The sequence below is a fragment of the Penicillium macrosclerotiorum genome, assembly GCF_028827735.1.
Source record: "Penicillium macrosclerotiorum strain IBT 26536 chromosome Unknown utg000001l_segment0_segment0, whole genome shotgun sequence".
Classification (NCBI taxonomy): domain Eukaryota; kingdom Fungi; phylum Ascomycota; class Eurotiomycetes; order Eurotiales; family Aspergillaceae; genus Penicillium; species Penicillium macrosclerotiorum.
The window spans coordinates 2,380,137-2,402,037 of record NW_026643081.1 but is presented as its reverse complement, the minus strand read 5'-3'; the positions used below and the strand labels follow the sequence as shown (position 1 = coordinate 2,402,037).

At 48.0% G+C, this 21,901-nt stretch overlaps 8 protein-coding genes across 8 annotated transcripts; 5 read left to right on the top strand and 3 right to left on the bottom strand.

The window, feature by feature from the left end:
* Nucleotides 1–1,003: 1,003 nt before the first annotated feature.
* Nucleotides 1,004–3,078, top strand: N7462_000807 (GMC family oxidoreductase; the record flags this gene model as incomplete). The annotated part of the gene is made up of 4 exons (XM_057072533.1): nucleotides 1,004–1,404; nucleotides 1,763–2,420; nucleotides 2,478–2,976; nucleotides 3,035–3,078. 4 exons carry the CDS (start codon nucleotides 1,004–1,006, stop codon nucleotides 3,076–3,078), a joined length of 1,602 nt encoding a protein of 533 aa, XP_056939063.1.
* A 115-nt stretch (nucleotides 3,079–3,193) lies between these two features.
* On the bottom strand, nucleotides 3,194–5,536 carry N7462_000806 (fungal specific transcription factor domain-containing protein; the record flags this gene model as incomplete). The annotated part of the gene is made up of 5 exons (XM_057072532.1): nucleotides 3,194–4,193; nucleotides 4,258–4,421; nucleotides 4,483–4,692; nucleotides 4,757–5,211; nucleotides 5,263–5,536. The coding sequence occupies 5 exons, from the start codon at nucleotides 5,534–5,536 to the stop codon at nucleotides 3,194–3,196; spliced, it is 2,103 nt and encodes a 700-aa protein (XP_056939062.1).
* Nucleotides 5,537–10,354: 4,818 nt separating this feature from the next.
* On the top strand, nucleotides 10,355–11,487 carry N7462_000805 (uncharacterized protein; the record flags this gene model as incomplete). Its single annotated transcript, XM_057072531.1, is given in 2 exon segments — nucleotides 10,355–10,620; nucleotides 10,638–11,487. The coding sequence occupies 2 exon segments, from the start codon at nucleotides 10,355–10,357 to the stop codon at nucleotides 11,485–11,487; spliced, it is 1,116 nt and encodes a 371-aa protein (XP_056939061.1).
* Nucleotides 11,488–11,994: 507 nt separating this feature from the next.
* Nucleotides 11,995–12,950, top strand: N7462_000804 (SDR family NAD(P)-dependent oxidoreductase; the record flags this gene model as incomplete). The annotated part of the gene is made up of 3 exons (XM_057072530.1): nucleotides 11,995–12,279; nucleotides 12,352–12,631; nucleotides 12,694–12,950. The coding sequence occupies 3 exons, from the start codon at nucleotides 11,995–11,997 to the stop codon at nucleotides 12,948–12,950; spliced, it is 822 nt and encodes a 273-aa protein (XP_056939060.1).
* A 262-nt stretch (nucleotides 12,951–13,212) lies between these two features.
* On the top strand, nucleotides 13,213–13,893 carry N7462_000803 (cupin domain-containing protein; the record flags this gene model as incomplete). Its single annotated transcript, XM_057072529.1, has 1 exon — nucleotides 13,213–13,893. The coding sequence occupies one exon, from the start codon at nucleotides 13,213–13,215 to the stop codon at nucleotides 13,891–13,893; it is 681 nt and encodes a 226-aa protein (XP_056939059.1).
* A 136-nt stretch (nucleotides 13,894–14,029) lies between these two features.
* On the bottom strand, nucleotides 14,030–15,569 carry N7462_000802 (uncharacterized protein; the record flags this gene model as incomplete). Its single annotated transcript, XM_057072528.1, has 2 exons — nucleotides 14,030–14,974; nucleotides 15,051–15,569. The coding sequence occupies 2 exons, from the start codon at nucleotides 15,567–15,569 to the stop codon at nucleotides 14,030–14,032; spliced, it is 1,464 nt and encodes a 487-aa protein (XP_056939058.1).
* Nucleotides 15,570–16,221: 652 nt separating this feature from the next.
* N7462_000801 (uncharacterized protein) lies at nucleotides 16,222–17,271 on the bottom strand (the record flags this gene model as incomplete). Its single annotated transcript, XM_057072527.1, has 1 exon — nucleotides 16,222–17,271. One exon carries the CDS (start codon nucleotides 17,269–17,271, stop codon nucleotides 16,222–16,224), a length of 1,050 nt encoding a protein of 349 aa, XP_056939057.1.
* Nucleotides 17,272–19,748: 2,477 nt separating this feature from the next.
* On the top strand, nucleotides 19,749–21,425 carry N7462_000800 (cytochrome P450; the record flags this gene model as incomplete). The annotated part of the gene is made up of 4 exons (XM_057072526.1): nucleotides 19,749–20,254; nucleotides 20,315–20,546; nucleotides 20,607–21,242; nucleotides 21,306–21,425. 4 exons carry the CDS (start codon nucleotides 19,749–19,751, stop codon nucleotides 21,423–21,425), a joined length of 1,494 nt encoding a protein of 497 aa, XP_056939056.1.
* Between the last annotated feature and the right edge of the window lie 476 nt (nucleotides 21,426–21,901).

Sequence of the window (21,901 nt, the reverse complement as noted above, 5' to 3'; positions counted from 1 at the left end):
ACGTATGACTGGATATGAGGTTTCACGCAGCTATGGCCATGGCTCCTTAAACAATGTCGAGAGGAGGGGGGGCTCATGACGCCATCTTCTTTAGGACTTTTCCAAGAACCTTGTCGTGTTAGGTTGCAACACGGTGGAAGAATCTAGGTGCTTTCGACCAACTCCGCTCGACTGCGAAACTCTCAGGGCGACTTTTCAGTCCTCTAACCCTTGAGCAAATTGCTGGTTTTCACATGTACGTGAGAAAGAGCTTCAGTGATTTCAAGTAATCCCACATCATAAGCCAGATCCTCACTGGGCATGAGAGAATAGACTTGTCTACACTTCCGAATAGATATGAAGGCGCCAAACAGATTAAATTGGTTGCAATCTCCTGCGAAGTTGCAAGATTGGCGATTTGATGGCCAGCATGTTGGTCATACTCCACATCTCAACATACGTGCCAATGTCTCTTTCAACACTCTCCAACTCCGCACCACTGGAGTTCCTTCGCCAAAGTGGCAGACTCATCACTTTCTAAGGTATCGGGCCCATAGTCAGAATTGAGGATAAATTAAAAAAGCAATGATTCGGGGCGATGACACATGGCAAAAGGGATATCATTCAGTGTTGAACGGTCGAAGAGAGAAGTCGAGTGAAGGTTTAGCGGTGGAGACCGATTGATCTTATACAGAGGATCCTGTCTTGAGAACCAGACGATAGAGAATTTCAAGAAAAAACGACTGTTTGAGGCATACTGGTTAGAGGGGCCAGGCCTGGAAGATGAACAGATGGTGTTAGAGATAATTTAGATTCTATCAAGATGTCCCGCTGAATACGAGCCTGCCATGTTCTAGTGGCTCTTGCCGTTGTCCTGCGTTATGCCAATCTGTGAAAACATGGCCAACGTGCCTGCCGCATAGAATAAAGAAGAACAGGCGGGAATTTGATGGCCAGCTTTGCCTTCTTCACGGTGTTTTGAATTTTGAGACAGCATTCATCGTTTATGTGCCAGTAGCCCCCAATGTTGCTGTCTACAGTTTCACGGCTACTTGCGGCACCATTGTTCCCAGCGCTTTCCACCTTAGCGCAATGGCCAATTCAGTTTCTTTTCAGCAATGCCTTCACCTGGCCACACAAGTCAGCCGATGCGAACTACGACTATGTCGTGGTGGGCGCGGGTACAGCTGGAATGACGATTGCGGCTCGCCTGGCCCAAGCAGGGTTTCAAGTCGCCTTGGTGGAGGCTGGGGGTTACTACGAGTCCGCCAATCCAATCTCGCAAATCCCGGGCGCTGCGACAGTGGGAATCGGGGCCAACATAGATACTGCAACCTCGGTAGACTGGAAGTTTGTTGCTCGAGAGGTACCGGGAGCAAATCATCGTGATATCCATTACCCTCGCGGCAAATGTCTCGGGGGATCGTATGTACTCATTCCTTCTGTGTCGGGCGATTGGAAAGCTAACGATTTGTTTGCTAGATCGGCTCTCAATTTCATGATTTATCAAAGGTCTAGAAATCCTGTCTTGGCGATATTGAGTCATTGGGACTAATCTCGTCACGTAGGCCACCTGCAGATGCGATGAAAAGATGGGCAGAGCTCGTCGAAGATCCCAGTTACGATTTCCATGAAACTCTTCCCTTCTTCAAGAAGACGGTCTATTTTACACCCCCGGGCCAGGTTTCAGGGATGTCATAACACCGTACAATGATTCATTCTATGACAAAGAAGGCCAGCCCCTTCATGTCTCCTATCCACGCTATGCAATGCCCTTTTCCAGCTGGGTGCGTCGGGCCCTAACTGCCGTCGGCATAGAAGAAGTGCAAGACTTTAATGGCGGCTCCATTATGGGACATCAGTTCTGTACCATGTCGATTCGCCCCGCAGATGAATCGAGGAGCAGCTCAGAGTCCGCATTTCTACAACCTCCTCATAATTTGGACTCTTTGATGATCTACCAAGGTACACTAGCGACGAAGATTCTCTTTGACCTTGGCAATCGCGCAACAGGAATCAAGGTTCAACAACAGACGCAGGAATTCACCTTGACTGCAGGACGTGAGGTTATCGTGTCTGCGGGCGCCTTTCAATCCCCACAATTACTGATGGTCTCGGGGATTGGACCCGCTGATGTTTTGCACAAGTTTGCTATTAAGCCCATTGTGACTCTTCCTGGGGTGGGCCAGAACATGTGGGACCATGTTTTCTTCGGTCCCTCGTACGAAGTATCAGTGGATACATTTACTCATATGGCTCAGGACCCAATATTTCTGGCTAGTCAAGTATTCGCTTATATGATGTATCGAGATGGAATGTTGACAAATCCATCCACTGACTATCTCGCTTTCGAAAAACTCCCCGGTGACTATCGATCAAACTTCTCAGCACAAGACGAATCTCAACTTTCATGGTTCCCCAGATATTGGCCCGAAGTCGAGGTAATATGCATTCTGTTGCTTTGATCCTATAAAAACTAAGCCTTCTATCGCTATCAGTATCTCGCAGGATCAGCATTTGTTGGGAACTTTTCAAACCCTTTCGCACAACAGCCGTCAGTTGGCAAATATGCTTCCATCATTGCCAGCATAGTCGCACCCACCTCTCGCGGGAATGTGACGATTCAATCGGCACATATGGCAGATCCGCCCGTTATCAATCCAAATTGGCTAAATACTGAAACAGATCAGAAAGTGGCTGTCGCAGCATACAGGCGGATACGAGATACTTTTAGCACTCAGGCGATGGAACCGATACTTATTGGCCCGGAGTATTTCCCTGGCGTCGGATATCAGACGGACGAAGAAATCTTGAACGTAATCAAAAATACGATGATGACTATCTACCATGCCTCCTGTACATGCAAGATGGGCACTCGAGGCGACAGGATGGCCGTCGTTGACAATCGAGCAAGACTCTTCGGAGTAACTGGGTTGCGAGTTGTGGATGCCAGTGCGTTCCCACTTCTTCCGCCCGGCCATCCCCAATCAGTAGTTTGTGAGTTCCTCCCAGCTTGTTCCCGATTCTTATATCGAAAAGGTCTAACGGTTTTTAGATATGCTGGCCGAGAAGATTGCCGCTGATATTCTTGATGCCTGATACAGAGGAATCGGTTGAATATGCTTGACTTGCCTGTGACTGGAAGTAGAATGACGGCTTGTCTCAAAGAACGAACAGGATTGATGACGAAAATTTCATTTTTCCAATATCCGAATCACAAAAACTCCTCTAGATTTATTTGATTCAAGGTATCAAATATGTTGTAATCACTCGGTAGACAATCAGGTGAGAAGGCATAACCATGATTGTTGCCAAATAAGTCACCAGCGTATGGGAAGTTATGTAGAGCGTTCGGGTCAACACCATCGAACGTTTGAATGTCAGGTAGATTGATGTTGGCTCCGGCATGACCAACAATAGAATTTTCCAAATTTCGGGAGAGTTGAGCTTCGAATACCATATTCTTCGGATCGAAGAATTCATTGAAAGGCTCTAACGGAGGGCCAGTCATATTTGAGGATGGGAACGGATCCAATGGCGGGCATGGTTTTGAACATGGAGGAGGATCATAATTTTCGGGGGGTGACGGTAAGTGATCGCCGTATCTTTCACAGTAAACTTTCTCGAGATTCCGTCCAATCCGTTTTGCGATGTTCCAAGATGTGGAAAGTTCGCGGAGCACTTGAAAGCATAGACCAGCGGCTGCATGTGGAGACAAAGTTCGAGTACTCTCTTCCTCTGGAATTGACTTCGAGTAGTTTTCAAGAGAGCAGCATCTCTCAATGATAATCAAGGCAGCTGACAAGACACAATGTGTAGCGGTAATGGGGCTTAGCTTGAAGCTGCCAAAAGTTTGTCTGTATTTCTGGGCAACAATGATCATAGCCCGTACTGAGGCACTGCAGTTGGCTAGGGCAGGTTGAGTTCGGTCATGCTCAGTTGATTTTTCATCAGATTCTTGCGTTTGATCTGTGGTGGCAGTAGAGCAGACGTTGTTTGGTGTGTTGTTCATAAGAAAAGGTCCACAGAGCAGGATATAGGCAGTGTGATAAACCATATATAGAGTATAAGCGTGGGCAAACTTGGAAGGACCGGAAGCTCGTTCAATCTTTAACTCAGATGGCAGATCATAATACCAAGTTTTGAGCTCAAGAATACATAAGTCAAAGAAGATGGAACGCTTTTGCATATGGAGAAGAGGTTTCGGTGACCAGCTGAAATCATATTATCAATTAGATGTGGAAGGGCATCAATGATGAAGGAAAAGTATGTACTGACAGAGAGTGAAGTATTTTTTCCAGGATACGACACAAATCAATCATTGCTCGGTGTAATTGTACTACATCTCCTTGAGAGGCTGCACGTAGTTGCCCATTTGCGGATGGCAAGTGAACGTTTGAAGCACATTGTAAATCTGGTTTGTTGACAGCGCCTTGTGAATCCTATAGAAGAATATATGAGAATCACAAGAACCCCAATACAGGACTGAATCTGGGCAGTTACCAATAATGTGCAAACACGACCAGTATAACTGGCTGATAGTTTGTCGTGACAATACAAGGCCCAGTAGATTTGCCTGCGGAGCTCAATTTCAATCGCGGGAAGGGCAACTGCTCCGGCAAGGACCGCAGGATCCATATTGAAGCCCATGTCAAGGGCAAGGCGATTTGCCATACCGTGGTGAAGCCATCCAGCTGCGTCGGATCCCATGGCCTGGTGGCATAGTTAAATTAGATGAGGCTATGCGTGAGAAAAGAACAGATAACGAGTGCCTTACAATATAAACCATGCCCATTATGGTCAAAGCCTGGATTGTTGTTATTTTGGGCCACCGAAGATCGTTTTGTATCAATCTCTCAGCTACGTCAAGGAAACCCCTGCCTGCTGTATTTGAATCCGCTGGATCCGTCCGCACTTCAATGCGGTCGCAATAGCGTGATCCCAAAGCGAGAATGCAATTCAGTAAAAGTGGACTACTATATCGTCCACCACAAATCAAACTTTCCCTGAATAGCTTCTCATTCACCACCTGGAGCCATGGCTGTTCCCATTCAAAGTAAAGGTCAATAAGATGGGCTTGGAGGTCATTTGAGATCGAATGGTGCTCTGTAAGATCTTGACTGCCATTCAAAGCACCGGCGTCTTCAAATGTAGCAGAGAAGGGCTTGAATGAGTCACTATAATAGCTCGTACATAAGGCATCGATTTGAATGGCCTCTTCCGATGGGGAATCTTTTCATTATCAGCGTGGGTTCATCCAAAAGCAACTGCTGAAAATTTTACCATTCATGGGAGATCGAAATAATAAACGCCCGCTAGTCGGTCCAAAATACCGCACCTCACCATCTTGATCAAAATTCAACGACTCATCCAGAGTGAGCGCACCGTCGAATGTTCCGCACAGATCTTCCATGTTAGAAGAAGAACACGGGCAATTCCCATCGCCTGGCTGATTAGGTGAGTCGCTTTCGGTGAGCAGTTGAGCAATGGAGGCCTCAACATCGATTCCATGGGATTCAAGAACACGTTCCAAAAGCTCCATACGCTTCCGCAACATCACAACATAAGACTTCGGCGCAGGTTGCCTCCCATCTTCGGCAGTGGAGTACTGGCACTGAATACCACGATCCGCACATCGAGAACAAGATGGACGTGTCCCGTCACACTAGTCATGATTTATTTTAGAGACCTAAACTTGGAAACAGGATGAACAAAACAAACTAGGCCGGTATTACCTTTGCTCTTCGTCGGCGACACTCCTCGCAGGCTCGGGAGGTATACTTTCTCCCGGGCCGCTTTCGCCGAGCATGAGAGTCATCTTTTGGTGCGTCTTGGGGCATCTGATGAGTAATCAAACATCCGATGCCGCAGTCTGAGCTCGGATTAATCGATGGTGGTCTTTTACAAGCCCAGAGAAAGTAGTTGGCAGGAGGCGACAATTGATATTACAAAGCAATGGCTTACAGTCGACACCCTATTTTTTAGGCAACAGAGTTCTGGCAACCAGGGGCGGTGAACCTTCTTGCTTTTCTGCCATCTCCGTCGTCAGTCGTTCACTGCGGATTAATTTCACTAGCAAGCAGAACACCCCACCATCTACAATATTTTCAACATACGATTTTTCAACAGCCACGAAATATATTGATTCAAACTAGTTTACTGGGACAAAAATTGATCCTATGACCTATTTGGAAGCATTCCTAAGACTTAAAACATGATTGGGTGTATGCGTAGCGCGCTTAGTAGGCTGCTGACCGTGCTCACTTTGATGATGCTGAATCGCTCCAATAGGTATTACTGGTAACGCTTTTTGCCGTATGAACTGAGTAACCGTTAAGCTATCCAGGCGATATATCTGACGATTCGATCTAGAACGTTTCTGACATTTCGATTCGCCAATCGCTTGGAAGATTGACGAACTACGTATCTTGTAACATAGTTTTCACCTTCGAATATTATATTTAGTAGAAGCGAATACCCGATTGCCGATGTAGAATCAACTGCTATTACCCTTTTCCATCTTCCTAGTTGTATAAAAGTCCTCTGACTGTGGATATTTCTACGTATGACTAGTCTGATGGTTCACATCAGGCCTATTGGGAATCCGGTCTCATCAAAGTTATGATATCCTTGTTTTGAATCCCGCTTTTATTAATCATACGTTACTCTAATATAAAACACTCACGTAGGCTTGCTGACTCTTTGTTCAATATATATTCATAGTCGTCAATATTTGGGAATCGTGTATGAAGCTCTGATAGGCGGTGGATACAGCGTGCAACCTAGTTGACGCCAAGCCTATGTGGCAGGAGAAGAAAGATATCACCACGTGCTACTAGTAGAATATTCTCTATATCAGCAATTGCCAAAGGCTTATGGAATTAGTACATGATCTAGTGATCATATCATTGTCGAAGCGAATCATTTTTTTCTTGTGTCAATTTATAGTAATTCTCATGCGTTCCCTCACGACTAGGCCTGATTTCGATCCGGTAATGTAGTGTAGTGATTATTATATTGTCAATCGCTGCAGCTCGACGACTAGAGCACGCTGATTATTCTGTATTTCTTTGATGAATAATAGAATATATTCTTCTCAATCAGGCGATTATGAGTGTTTTGCAGAGCGATTTAGGGCCATGATAGTGATGGAAGCTGTAGGTCGCGCGAGAAGCGCGCTCTTGATGGGTTTTTCTGCTCGCTATTAAACTACGGTACTTGAATATCATTTTATAATTGCTGATCAGCGTTTGCTTTTGCTGCATTGCACTTATTTCCTCGGTCCGGTAGGCTCGCTGTGTCTCACTCAAACAACTTTAACAGGTATTGTTTGTTTTCATCTAATTTGATATTGAGATTGGAACTAATGAAGCTCAGGAAATTACTTGAGCCAGCTTGATTCATACTTAGGCTTAGTCTTTGCATAGGAAAATATACCGTAAGGACCAGTATGATCGCGATACAATGGGGATCGAGCGCAAATTTGGTGATCTCTAAAGAACGCAGATCTACAAGCAGCGCTCTTTGAATCGCTTCCAATAGCTAGGGGGCGCGGTACAGTGCGGCATTAACGGAGTCTACCGAGATTACTCTATCGAGCGGGTACTAAATCGAGAATTCTATAATCATTTGTGGTCCCTCGTCCTATAGTCTCTTGTAAGTCCTCTATATCTCTATTTAAGAATAGTTCATATGCTTTATATTACGACTCCTATTCTGCAGTAGATAGGCTTATAGGTTCTTGACGGCCTCGCAGACACGTATAAAAGCAATTTGGGGAGGCTGAGACATAGTATAAGCCAAAATGAGGGGGCCGACATCGCGTAATTTCCGCACCTCGGAGGCTTTTCCGACATGCATATATTAGCTTAAAAGTGATAAGCCGGTAAGCCCTAGCGCAGTCACCTAATATAAAGCTAACATTCATTCATCGCTAGGTACCTGATTGCTTACTCCCACATCATAAGCCATCTCAAAATTCCATATATACCATCTCCAGACGATGAAATTAACTTTCTTACACATCTTGTCTCTGCGTCTTTGCGCTGCCGCTCTAGCTGTTCTTAGCAACGCCAAACCAGCGTAACCAAATCTCGTCCTCTCGACGTCGACAATAAAGAGCGACGAACAAGCTTGTAGGACAGGAATCAGGGGGGAAGAGTTAAAGAATCGACATCGGAATTGGTGTATCTCGATAGCTTTGAGCATTATGCCTTCTCTGACACGGGCCGGCTAGACCTCTCGGATGATCCCTCCACTGACCAGTGCCTGAATGTAGTCGGTTAGATCGGTTTAGCGAGGGGGAGCTACAGTAAGTATCTGTGCCCTCCAGTCCTCCAGTGTGACGGAGTTGTTGCTTCCCCAAGAATCATGGCGATTTACACTTTTTGCGGGACAGGTTGATATGTGACTTCGGTGCTTACTGTATTTCTGGCCTTCAGCCAGTCAGATTGATTTTCGCCTTAGCATCTATCAAAAGAAAGAAGATTTTATCTGATTCGTTCCCGTATTGTGGTGATCCACTTAGCAGAATCTGTACATATTCTGCTTCGGGTATTACTGACTTATAATACCTCTTAACCTACAGACCGGTCTGTAGGTTACACTGGCGCCCCCACATCGCTTATAGAAATGGGTGCGCCCGCAATTCCCGTCAATTTCCCGCCAGTGGTTGCAAGTGACGACACGTGATGAGAGAGCCTGGCTTGTATGGAGGAGGTGCCAAGCCATGGAATATAGGCTATGATACGAGGCTCTTGTTGCGAAAGAGGCTGTGCAAAGTAGTGCAGTATGTGGCAGTCAACGATTTTCTTTATAAAGAAATGATTTGTGAGGAAATCGCATTTGGTGCAGTATATAGTCCTACGAAGTGATGGGCATAATACCTGTAGGTGCATGCTCAAAATCGCGCACGTGTCGATTGATTCAGTCCCACCAGCCAGGTGAGGTGGTCATTCCATCAACAAACAACTTCTACAACTTATATTCTGCTCTCGTCTGATGTATCGCTTTATCGAAGACAGATCATAATGAATAGTGAGAGCAGATCGCACGTCTTCCGAGTGACAGGCCTGACGAGGGATCTGCCCGATGGAGATCTCCAGACTGCACTGCAAGAGACGCTCAACGACAAGATTCAACGAATACGAGAGGTCGCATATCAAGGTGGAGATCCCAATCGTGCCTTCATGCTAAGAAAGTGACACACAGAGGGCGGCGCTAGTACAGTTTCGCAGTTTCGGGGCGGGGGGCCTTAGTTCCTCTGACCTGAGAATCGCCCCGCTTGGAGTCTGACAGGTCGAGATGGGAGATGACGACGTTAGCTTTGATAGCCACTTCGCAGGATTCACCCTGCTCTCCGCGCCAAACGAAAATGAGCCGGCGTTTGCAGAATAAGGAAGTATGCCTTTATCGATATCGAGAATATAATGTATGACAGTAACATTGCTATTACCGGACTGGATGGACATACGTACGGATTGTGGCAAGGAAAGTGAAATCTGGGTCGGATATGGCTCCGTGACTTCCTATCGAAGGATCTTCCGCAGTGCCCCACAATGGTCAACAGGTATAACTCTAAGCTATCGAGCCACGGAGTGGACACGCGGGCGGGAGCTGATAGAGGAGATGAAGAAGATTCGAAACACGAACGTGGTAGGGGTGCGATCTGACTTTGCTATCGATTGTAAGTTTGGCTGATGTTTCGAGTAATAGCTCCAGCAGAGACGTCTAATCTGCAACTTATATATATTTGGTACCTATAGACGAAAAAATCGAAACCGACGAGAGGAACATAATCATCTGGTGGGCTTGTTTGTTGATATACCCATATGGTAAGCACGCATCTCTTCTTATAAACCTGATCTGGTTAATCCCTTTCGTCCTGCGGACTTGACAAGCACTCCCAGTCCCGGTGATTCGTAACAGGCTACATGGGAACGGGAACGACGGGCTTTCCCGACAGCTGGCGCTAGTGCCTGTACATCCTTGGGACACGGACACATAGGTCGTAGTGGTAGGCTAGTAGTAGTCTTAGTGACTTAAGTAGCTCAATCTCCACGCCAATCAACACGTGGACCTCCCAAGTTATACGAACCCGACGATTACCCCTGTGAGAGCCTGCAGTAGAGACTAAATCGTGTGGGAAGAACGGCAGCAGGGTTTCAGAGGAGCTGAGCCAATAGATCGGGGGCACATCTAGATGGTACTAACCTCCGTGCACGCGAAATCTGGCAGACACCTTCCCGTATAGGCAGAGAACATTCAATTGGAACGCCCTAAGCAATTGGAATGCCCTAAATAAATCACACATTGTCCCCGCTTTCCGCTTTCATCATCTATTGCTGGCCGCTCGATCTCCTCTTTGACGTTCTTGATGGACCTCTCCACTAACACTCTAATGGCATCTGTTGATATGATGATCGACCAGGAGGACTGGAGTCATATCTCCGAGCCCGCCTTGCGGAAACGTATCCAAAACCGCAACTCTCAACGCAAGCTCCGTAAGTCTCACAGGCGATTAGGCCCAAGACCATTAGTTGATGTAGTCTCAGGTGCCAAACGGAAGCTGCAAAATCAGTCGATCCCATTTGAAATCATGGCATCGACACCCGTGGTGGAGGAGGGATCAGATGTGTCTACGTTCGCCCCCTGGGCAGCCCACTTTCAGAAAGCTTCATGGATTCCGTGGACACATTTTATGCTTCGTTGGACCTCGATTTATCGTCAATTGACCCGGAAGTTCTGGGCGATACTACGAATCGCACAATAGAGACAGCATCGCTGCCGACGCCGACCTGGACAACAGATGCAGATGTTGGTTACTTTGACCCTGACTTTTCTCCGTGGGATGCGCAACAGGCGCTGGAGACCCTGCCCTTGGACCCGGCACTGGCTGATGCGGTTTCGGGCAAGAAGATAATAGCCTCTGCTCCGCAACATCTGCCACAACGACAACCAAATTCGGGGGACGTCCATATCTATATTCACAACCCAAACTCTATGACCGTCCAGCCTGGCCTTGCAGCAGTTTCAGGACCAAAGGGTACCTCCTCGAATGAGTCGGCACCTAATCAAAGCCGTCGATCCAAATTCAGCGCCCACATATTCCCGCGTGGCTTTGAAACCGGATGTTCATCGAGAAACAGTCCAGGGACATGGAAGCAATCATTCCGTCAATGGAATAGATGTGGCACCAAATCGTCTTCGCTCCCTGCTCGTGAAGTCGCGACATGCATCAATTGTGGGCATCACGTTGCGGTCCGGGAACCGGCAGAGCCCAGCCACGAGCGAGTAGTCGAGATGCTTTCCGAATGTAGCCCGGAACTCGCCGAGCTGGCCAAGCAGCCGAACGTGCGGATCAGTTATGGCTTGCCGCCGTTGTCGAGTGAGCAACGCTCACGAGACATGACATCGACGGAAGAAGAGATGGAGGGTGCCAAGGGGGATGAAAATGGAAATGCGAAACCCAGTTACATCTTGATCTACACGGGACATGACCGGCCGTGAAGGCTGCATATAGATATGACGACACTATCTCCTTCTGTTGATTAGAGACACGCCTGGACTGTTACTTATACCTACTCACCTATCTCAAGTTCTGGAATATAAATCATGCCGAAAATACTGTTATTGCCTCCGGGAACGATAAAGCAAGCTCTTGGAACTGTAACCCTTTAGCTATGAAACTAGAGATAACCGTGAAGCGACCAAAATCAACCCATAGCTGCCTGAGTTCTAGAATGCACGGGCCGCACCGTTCCTGTGGCTTGTAATGTCCGAAGGATCCAAACCAACGTTCATGCTGCATATTTACGACGTGCATGCAGGGTGGCGCCCCAATAACACGAGATTGGCTTTTCTGACTCTGACTGCAGCGTGGCTGGCGGGTGACGGGTGAGGCAATCCAACACCATCGGAAGAGGTTGGAATATTTAATGCCAACTTAAACCAACACATCGACCGCCCAGCAGTCGAGCCAATAGTATCCAGTAATCATCTTTGCGGTGTGTTACCATGGATATTTGTGGATTTGCGTTGGTGACTGGCGCAGGGAGCGGTATCGGCCGGGCTACGGCCCTGGCCTTTGCTCGGGCGGGAGCCGCTGGCGTAGGCTTCGCGGATTTGAATCTCTCCAGCGCTCAGCAGGCTGCTGAAGAAAGCAAGAAACTCGCGTCGAACACTGAATTTAAGGCTTTGGTGTTTGAGCTTGATGTGACAAAGGAAGAGCAGGTGGAAGCCGTTGTGGAGGAGTTGAAGCATTCCTTTGGAAGGATAGATTACATGGTCAATTCGGCTGGGGTAAGATTGTTTTCTTCTCTCTGCTTTCTATCTTCAGTGTCTCCGTTACAAATATCTGACGATTATGTACAGATTGGAGTACAGATCCCGGCGGAGATTGCCGACGCCTCGCTGACAGAGTTCAATCGCTTCCTGGACATCAACGTCACAGGATCTTTCCTCCTCACCAAGATTGCCTCTCAAGCGATGAAAGAGCAGGAAGCAGTGACGGTCAGCTTGGAAAATCCCCTTCGAGGTGTGACTCGAGGCGTCATCCTCAATATGGCTTCCTGTTCGTCGTACGTCGCGACGCCGTGTTTGACGCAGTACACCACGTCCAAACATGCAGTGTTGGGGTTAACCAGAAATGCAGGTACGTTTGACTTCACAGAAAGAAGAAGGAAAACACCAAGGGGAGAAGCTGACAAATGGAAGCATTGGATAATGCCAAGTACGATATACGAGTCAACTGCCTGTGTCCATCGTGGGTCGACACGCCCATGGTGGACCAAGCCGTGCAGGGTAATCCAGGACTCAAGGATTTGATTGCAAAGGCCGTACCAATGGGCAGGATTGCGCAGGTGGACGAAATCACGGATCTCATCCTGTTTCTGTGTAGCCCTCGAGCGAGTTATGTCACAGGATGTGGTTGGATTATTGATGGAGGGACCACCCTGACGAGTCATGTTTGATGCTACGTACTACGGCTAGAAGAGGGATGTCATTGTTTGTCAGACGTACTCGAACCAGGAATGTCAGAAACAGATTCGAGACAGGCAGATTTTGTCAGATTTTGGTGTCAGATATGGAAACCCAAATGTGGATACTCCGTTGCCTTAAGAATATAATAAATACATCAATAGATATCTGCTATAGTTCGGTCAAATCACACACCCTGATTAATATTGAACACCATTCTATATATCCAAACGAGAAACACACGAGTATCCAATCATGACTACCACCGCCGCAATCGATTTCATCACCGATGGCTTCCCAGCCCCCGGTCTGCGACCCATTCAGCGTCTGATCACCGGCAACAAGGAGGAAGATGGCAAGGGCTACTTCCTAGCCACCGATACCGGCGATCATCATCGCGTGATGGGTCAGAATCAGGCCGTGGCGAATATTATCTACTCCACCCACGAGAATCCTGTTGATCTCAACGAGGAAAAGGATATCAAGTATGCCCAGGAGAATGAGGTAAGGACAGATGAGACGAAATTAGCAATTCGAAAAATTCACGATCTAAATACAGCCATGAATCTCAAGCTGACAGACAGAATGATGGAACAGCCCGGTCTGCATATCCCCAACGGCACTGTGGTGCGGATGATCGATTTCGGTCCGGGAGTCGAATCGCCGATGCACCGGGCCATGTCCATCGACTATGGTATTGTCCTAGAAGGCGAATTTGAATTGACACTCGACTCGGGCGAAACCCGCATTATGAAGCGAGGTGATGTGAGTGTGCAGCGGGCTACCGCCCACAAGTGGAAGAATATCACTGCTGGCGAGACGGAGCCAGGTCGCATGCTGTACGTATTGCTTGACTGCAAGGAGGTGACTGTGCAGGGCAAGAAGCTGGAAGGCTTCTTGGGTGAATTGGAGAAGGAGTACGAAGGAAGACACTAAGCCTCAGAACGATCCTAGAGCGAAAGAAAGAAGAAGGCGCCTTGAGAATACTAGTGCTTGCAGCGCAATATAAGACAAGAACATGTATTAAGTAGCCCTTATTTACTCCTATATAATTCCGAGAGAAGAAACAAAATCATAAAAAGTAGGTATACTCAACCTTAGTAAACAAGTCCCAGATCTGCGGTGAGCAATTCCCGTGTAATCGTCGTGCAATTTCGTCCAGCAATTTTTGAGACCGACCTTCTAAAAACCATTCACCACGGTTAGGTCGCAGAAGGATCGCATAGTAGGCTAAGAGTAGTAAAGCGCCCGGAAAATCCCGTTTTAAGAGAGCGAGGTACTCGGGCATAACACGTATCGGCCAGGAATTGAGAACATCCCATATCGTTGACGACTGTCCGCGTTGCTTGATGAATTCGATCGCTTCGACCAATTTTACTGCCGAATCACGATAGACCGGATATTCGGGTTCGTGTTCTGGGGCTACGGATAGCAAAGTGACCAGAAGCGGGTCATTAGCGTCTGCCGTGACTCCTAGGTCGTCCCGCCACAGGGCCGTAAAGGGAGCGACCGGGCCACGGGTGAGTTCGTCCCAGACCGGGCAGAGCATGGCGCAGCCATTGCGGAGAAGGTTGATCCAATGCGACTGGTCCCCATCATCATCGGTGAGAAATAGTTTTGGTTCCTCGGACTGGGAGCTCAGGGTACAGATAACCAGGAAGAACGAAAAGGCCAGCACTGCTTGACAATTGTCGAGGTCGACATGCATGCAGGCCCATCGGAAAGCGGGTAGTGCTTGATCCTGGTGTCGCATAGACCGGATTGTGTAATATGTTCGATGATCGGGGTCGATGGAAGCTAGATGGAGGGCCGAACAGGCCAATACCCCTTGCAGCAGAAAGGGAAATCGAGAGGCAAGCTCGACCACAGTGACCCCAAATGCGTCTTGAGTCTCCGGTGTACATGAGAGGATCTTGTAGGTATAGCTTCGATAATAATCGAGCAAGCCTTCATCGCTTGTGATCACCGATTGATAGGGGTCCAGACATGCTTCACTGAAGGTCGGGGTTGCTGTCGTCTGTGCGAGGTAAAAGAAATCGAAGTTCAAGATCAGTACACGATCTGGTCAGCGTATAGACGGGCTTGTCATTTACCGTACTAGGGAATGTGTCATTCGTCAGCGCATCAGAGCTGTCAGACACGGACGCGGGCGTTGAAACCAGGCATGCCGGATTAGTGAAGTAGCGCAGCGCATTTCCCCGAAAGAAGGTTTGTAATGGTACTGCTTTCCACAAGTTGTTCCCCTCCGCGGCGGGAGTTTGGTGTGCGAGCCGCCAGTGCTGCTTCATCCGCTTGGTCGTAGCACAAAGGTAAGAACATCCGTCATGACAGCAGGCTATTCCATCCTGGACTGGAAGCAACGGCACCGGAAATTGGTCGGCATCGGGCGAGACGACATCATTAGGCTGGGCCAGCTCGAATTCGGAGGCATACTTAACGAAGGCTTGACGCGATACGCGATGAACCTCATGGATTTCCTTGAGATGGCGCCCCACGGCGCCTGGTTGAATGGCGTAGCGGCAACGGAGGCAGATTAAGACCTGATATGTTGGCAAATATTGTAACAGGTCAGATGGGGAGACCGCGTCCACCGGGGACATGATGGAGGCCATCATGAGGGTAACAGAAGAAATGCGCAGTCATCTTCGCGGAGGAGGGGTCGCCTGGCTTAATGAAGGTTTGGGGGCTGAAAGGCAGCGGTCGTTGGTTTGCACAGCCGGAGCCATTCCACTTCCGTTGATTCACCACCAGGCGAGCCAAAGTGCACTCTTTGGATGGGATATTCTCGCGTGGTTGGCGTAAATACCGAGACAAGGAGGCTCCACAAGTCCCGTCGGACGCCAACTAATCCTTATGAGAGATAAGCGTTGAAAATGAAGTTCAAAGAAATCCTACAGTGATCGGCCTCGTATTTGGAAAGGACTAACAAAAGATTCGGTCTGGATGTGCTCACCCGACGGAGGACAGCCCATGCAGAATTTCATATTTCAGGGATATTGTAGACTTTGATGGCCATGTAAACGCTGTAGAATTCTCTGAGATTTGAAGATATCACACGATTGAAATAAAATATTCAAGTGAAAAAGAGAAAAGAAAAATCACATAGGGGGAGCATAGCAGAAGATAGCTAAGGGAGTAGTCTGATAAACGGCCGAAAGCATAAAAGAACTAATCAGCACAAGCGAGTCTGACCCGAAACGTCTAGCACAATCTCACTTCTTGTATTTACTCAGGGCAGCAACAGCAATCGCAGCGAAAAGAACACTAGATCTCCGATAGAACCTGGTCTATGTTCATTACCGGCCCCAACTCCGACAATGTCAGATCCCACACTTGACCCTGAGTGATCCGACCCGCGTCACTATCGCCATAGCCCGCAAAGGGAGCGGGCTTGCAGTCACTCAAGTACCGGCCATTGGAGGCGTCCCCAGCCAATACAGATGAATGAACCATCGTGCGGGCTCCCATCGATGTGGAGCGACCGATGACTCGTTTCATCCCGCCCAGGACCTTCGCAAAGGCGCCCTCGGCCGTGCGGTGCAACTCTGAGCCATAGCAGAAACCGGGGTTGACAAGATTGAGAATGGAACCCTGAGAGCGTTTGGCAGGGGACCGGCGCTTCCACAACTCGAGGAAGAAGAGCTGGTACAGGAGCTTGGAGGTATAGTACCGGTCGCCCATGTCGAAGTGCTTCTTGTCATCCAGCACGTCAAGCAGGGAACGTTTCTCGGTGCTCGCGACCTGGGCCTCCTTGAACGTAGCCCAGGCGGCGGTTTCGCTGCCGACGATGGAAATTACCGGACGGGACCGGTCGAGATGCTGCTCCGCCTGGCGATCGAGCAGGGGGAGCAGCTGAAGTGTGATGAGTGCCGTACTTAGCCAGTTGATCTGGATACTCGACTCGTGGGAGGTCGACTCGTTGACGGTGTAGTGAAAATTGGCTACCCCCGCATTGAGCAGCGCAAAATCGATCAGAATCTCGGACTTTTGTAGGCGCTCCACAAAGGCTGTCACACTGGCGTAACTGGCTAGGTCCAGCTCCCAGACTTCGACTACAGGAGGCTTTGCGGATGCGGGCAGAGAGGCGAGAAGGGTCTTCCGCGCAGCTTCACCCTTGGAGGTGTTGCGGACGGCCAAGATCAGATGGGATAGACCAAGCGCGAGCATCTGCGCCGACGCCTGGTAGCCCAACCCGGTGTTGGCGCCAGTCACCAGACCGGCTTTGCCACGCAGAGAGGTAGTGGAGGGCGCCTTGGGAGGGCATACCAGGAACTGGCGATACAGAAAGCCCAGTTGAGTGTTGTAGAACGGCATCTTGAGCTTGGCAATAGGCTCCACGGAGACTTGACGAAAGAGGATGAGATGGTGAGCCACGGAATGGGCGACATGCTGATTTAAATAGGTCGATTTGGGTCATTTGAGAGCCTGGTCGACGGACCGATGACAGGGAGCGACGTCTCTGCGGAGCTTCGACGTTTCGGCAGGGATGCATTTATCTAGCTCAAGCAGAGCTTCAGTCCCTAAAAGGGGCCATCTCGACGGTGCCGTTCCCGGCTCTCATTGGTGGCGCGGACTTAACAGGGATCTCCGGCTAAAGCGACGGTGCCGTTCTCGCAAAACGCATGTCACGCACTTTAAAGTCGAAATGCTGTGTACCTGGAGCCTAAATAGTGACGAGTTAGTCTGACAATCACACTGGAAGACATCGACGCTCAAGGCTTTATGGAAACAAAGAGAATAAGAAAAAAAAAAGCCAAATTAGTTTCTCGCCAGAAACGGGGCTCCAGACTATAGCACCTCGCGCCGCCGTTTGGACAGTTCCGTGGTTCACAGCGCTAGATCCTGCACCAGTAACTCCCACACTCCCCTAATACATGATTAGAAGATATATAAATATGGTTAGGGCACAAACTAGGTGCAACTGCCTCGGCCTTCTAGTTTCAAAATAATCGAGGCCCATTATACGAGGTCGAACAGTGTTTCGACGCGGGAAACGCTACTGTGGTCGCGCATCTCTATAGATGATCTAAACGACAGAGTGCGACACGCATACACAGCAGTCCAGATGATTATCAAGTGAACGAATCAGCTTGACTCGGAAGGCCACGACTGGCGGGCGGGACCCGCGGGTTCCAGAGTGGAAAGCGCGGCCTTGCATGGACAGTAGATATGCACGCTAGCCTGGACATTCACGATTGTCCCGGAATTTGTTAGTGTAACTGTAACTACTAGCCGACCCTATAGTCATAACGAAGTTCTATAACTGCAGGAGACTAGGCCTAGCTTTGTTTGGACCTGTTTCTTCGATAAACCAGATGGTTCCCATCGTCCACTATCTCACGAGATATACATAGTGTGATCCAGAGCATACTAATTTTCATGTGTAGAGATGTTTTTACCACTATTTACTGTCTATATCCTACGTAAATCAAACACTTTCTTACTAGTTTCTAATATTATACAACTCTCACCTCCTATCTAGACTATAATGGGATAACACAAGTCTTGTTACACGCTTTCTTACCTTCCCTACCTAAACAACTACCTATTGAACCAGGGTGCCCTACGGCAAGCCTGCGAATGCAGGCAGGATGAGATGGATCAGCGAACCAGCCAACAAACCACACCACACCACGATGGAAGGAAGCCTCTCAGAGAGGAAACAGATGCTGCTTCGGCGGAAGATGTGTTAAAGTTAATTCTCTCCCTATCGGATATGCGAAGCTATATCCTGTAAAGACTGTGTACTAGGAAAGATATCCCCCAATCTGCCATTTCCCCACTGTACTATCTTCTGTTGTCCCCTATATTACTAGTATACGTACTATTAGAATAGAACTTAATATAAATAAGATAGCAAGAGACGGATTAAATAAGATATTAGGCGCTGCTGTTATTTATGGAAGCAAAAATAGGATGTTGAAGGCTAAAAAAGCGTGTAATTATAATATTAGTAGGCCCATAGTTTAGAGTACTTATATTAAAGCGCTTCAAAATACTAAGATTCTAACTTCTCTTCCTCGAAAAGAACTTTCAAGGAAGCCTTTAAATACTAGTATTTATTATATTCTTTACTCAACTTATAAGTGCCTAATAATAACGTAGAAAGATCTTGTTAAAGAGATTCATTCATATTCAGTCTCTCGGCTTGTTTGGTTTCGTGTGCCTGGGCATACGCCGTAACATAGAATGAGGTTTCTGATCGGTCCTACGACAAGAATGATATTTCCACGGGTCGAGTTTATTTGTGATATAATCCGACTCAGTCTATCTAGGTAGATCCGTCTTGCGGAACTTCGATATCGCTTCAGGCAAGGTACGGATTGTAGATAGAGGGAAAAGAATGATCTACAGGGTGTTGGGTTTCATAAACCCGCCGCGAAATCAGCGCCAGATGAGAGATGAAGGGAAAAGCTTCACCTTCGAAAACACGGCCCGAAGTTCATGTATATGCTTTAAACTTTTTCAAATGGCAACGAGCGGGAATTTGACTGGCACCTTGTGGGTTCGAGATCTGAACAGCGTTTGAACTACTGCTCCTGTTGACTGATGCGAATGCCTCTCCCCTCACTCACGGAAAGCATAGAAAGCTCGATCGGTAAAAGCTAAATTTCAAGGAACTAACCTGGCTCTTGCTTTATTTCATGATTTCTGACCGTCAACCTGTCACGTTCCCGGACACCATGCATGTCAGGTCAGAGTCAGATATGACTAAATATAAGACCCGCCTCACAACATCTTCCTGAGGATCGTCGACAAGTGTTACCAGGTAACCAGATCGATCGAACAAAATGCATCTATACGCCCTTTTGTCAATTGTCATAATTGCCTATATCTGCTGGCGGGGCATCTACAACCGCTATTTTCACCCTCTCCGTGAATTTCGCGGTCCTTTCTGGGCCTCTGTGTCCGATTTCTTCAAGCTATGGATTCTGCACACCAAACAGGCCCATACATTAGGCCTCGAGTATCACCAGAAATATGGTCCCATTGTGCGGGCTGCGCCAAATCTCTTGGCCGTGGATGATCCCATGCTTTTGCCGCAAATTTACCATCGACGGGTGGACAAAACGGACGTCTATACCGTCGGGGTCCTGGGTGAAATTGCGCCACCCTTTCAAACACTCAAGCACGAGGAGCACGCGATGAAGCGAAAGCGAGTCGCAGCGTCCTTCACCCTGACCAACCTCAAATCTCTTGAAGGCCAGGTCGATGATCGTATCGCACAGTGGACGAGTGTATTGACCTCCCGGTTTGCCGAGACCGGCCAAGAGCTTGATTTCGCAGCTTGGTCGCAGTGAGTGTAACCCAAAAATGGTATGAATACAAGATGGATTAAGAGAACTTACTCAGTTAGATGGTTTGCATATGACATGATCTGTCAGCTCTCTTTTGGCGAGCCGATTGGATTCGTCTCTCAAGGTCGCGATGTGGAGAATCTGATCGAGAACTTCCATCAGATGGCGCCTTTTGCGGCAGTGGTCGGGGCCTTGCCCTGGCTCGCTCGTCCTTTCTTGGAAAATCCCATCACAAGGCGGTATTTCATGCCGAAACCGGGTGATGGGTCGGGGACAGGAAAGATCATGGCCGTACGTAATGTGACCTGTGGAAGTGCAGCCCTGGGATACGACGAGGCTAATTAATGCCAGTTCCGCGATCGGCTCCTTGCGGAGCGTTTGAACAACCCAAAGCCACGACAGAAGGGCGATTTCCTCGATAATATCTTAAATGCAAAGAATCCTGATGGGTCTTCAATTACTCTGGACGAGGTCAAGACCGAATGTTTTGTGCTCATGGTGGCAGCGTCCGATACCACGGCCGCGTTTTTCTGTGGCTTTGTGCGATACGTACTACAGACGCCAGATGTGTACGAAAAGCTTATGACTGAGATCGATGATTACGATCGCCGAGGTCTCCTGACACATCCTGTTCCGCTCTACGACGAAATCAAAGATATGCCATACTTCTCGGCTTGCTACAAGGAGACGATGCGTTATCAGCCCTCTACCCCAATGATCATCCCGCGCTACGTCTCTGAGGGAGGAATGACATTGCACAATCAATTCATCCCAGCGGGAACCGAGATTGGAGCCAACCCGTACGTGGTTCATCGGAATCGACGAGTCTTTGGTGACGATGCCCATGACTTCCGCCCTGAACGATGGTTGGAGGATGCCGAGCGAACGACCTTGATGGATAAATGCATTCTCACATGGGGATATGGAACTCGTGTTTGTCTGGGCAAGAATATTGCTCTGCTGGAAACATATAAGCTATTAATTCAGGTACCGTGGTTCTTCATTTCCCTCTTGATAATCATTGTTTCACCTCGCTGATCACCTTTCAAGTTCTTCCGATTGTTCCGCCCAAGTATCAACAATAGGGACAGACCGATCTGGAGGCAGGAAAACCTGGCGCTCTTGGTCCATCATGATTTTTGGATCAAGATTGCAAGCAGGGAACGTTGATATATGCCTACGGCCATCGCGAGCCGAAGTTGTGACCTAGCTCTGTATGACCCAGGAGACAGAATAGTGCAAGCTGCGCTCCGTTATGAAAGTCCATAAAGTCCAGCTCATGGAAAACCCTTTGAAACGAGTAACCTCGAAATCAAACAGTAAATTTTATCGTCTAGATTCACGTGCGCTCTTCAGAATACTTAATTGATTACTCAAGACACATAACTTAGACAAACGACAAACTTAGCATCAAAATTTGAACCCAGAATGAAGGATCCGATACGGTATCGACGTAAAACAGCAACAGTCGCACTTCCAGCAACAATTAATAGGATATGGTTGAATCTAAATCTTTGGAGGTAACCAAATGTAGAGGCAAACCCAGAGTGCACGGTCAACTCGTCTGGATACGAATAATGATTGTTTCGGTCTAGGCAATGTACGATTCGCGATGGAAATTGATCTATAACATCTACGGAGCTCTC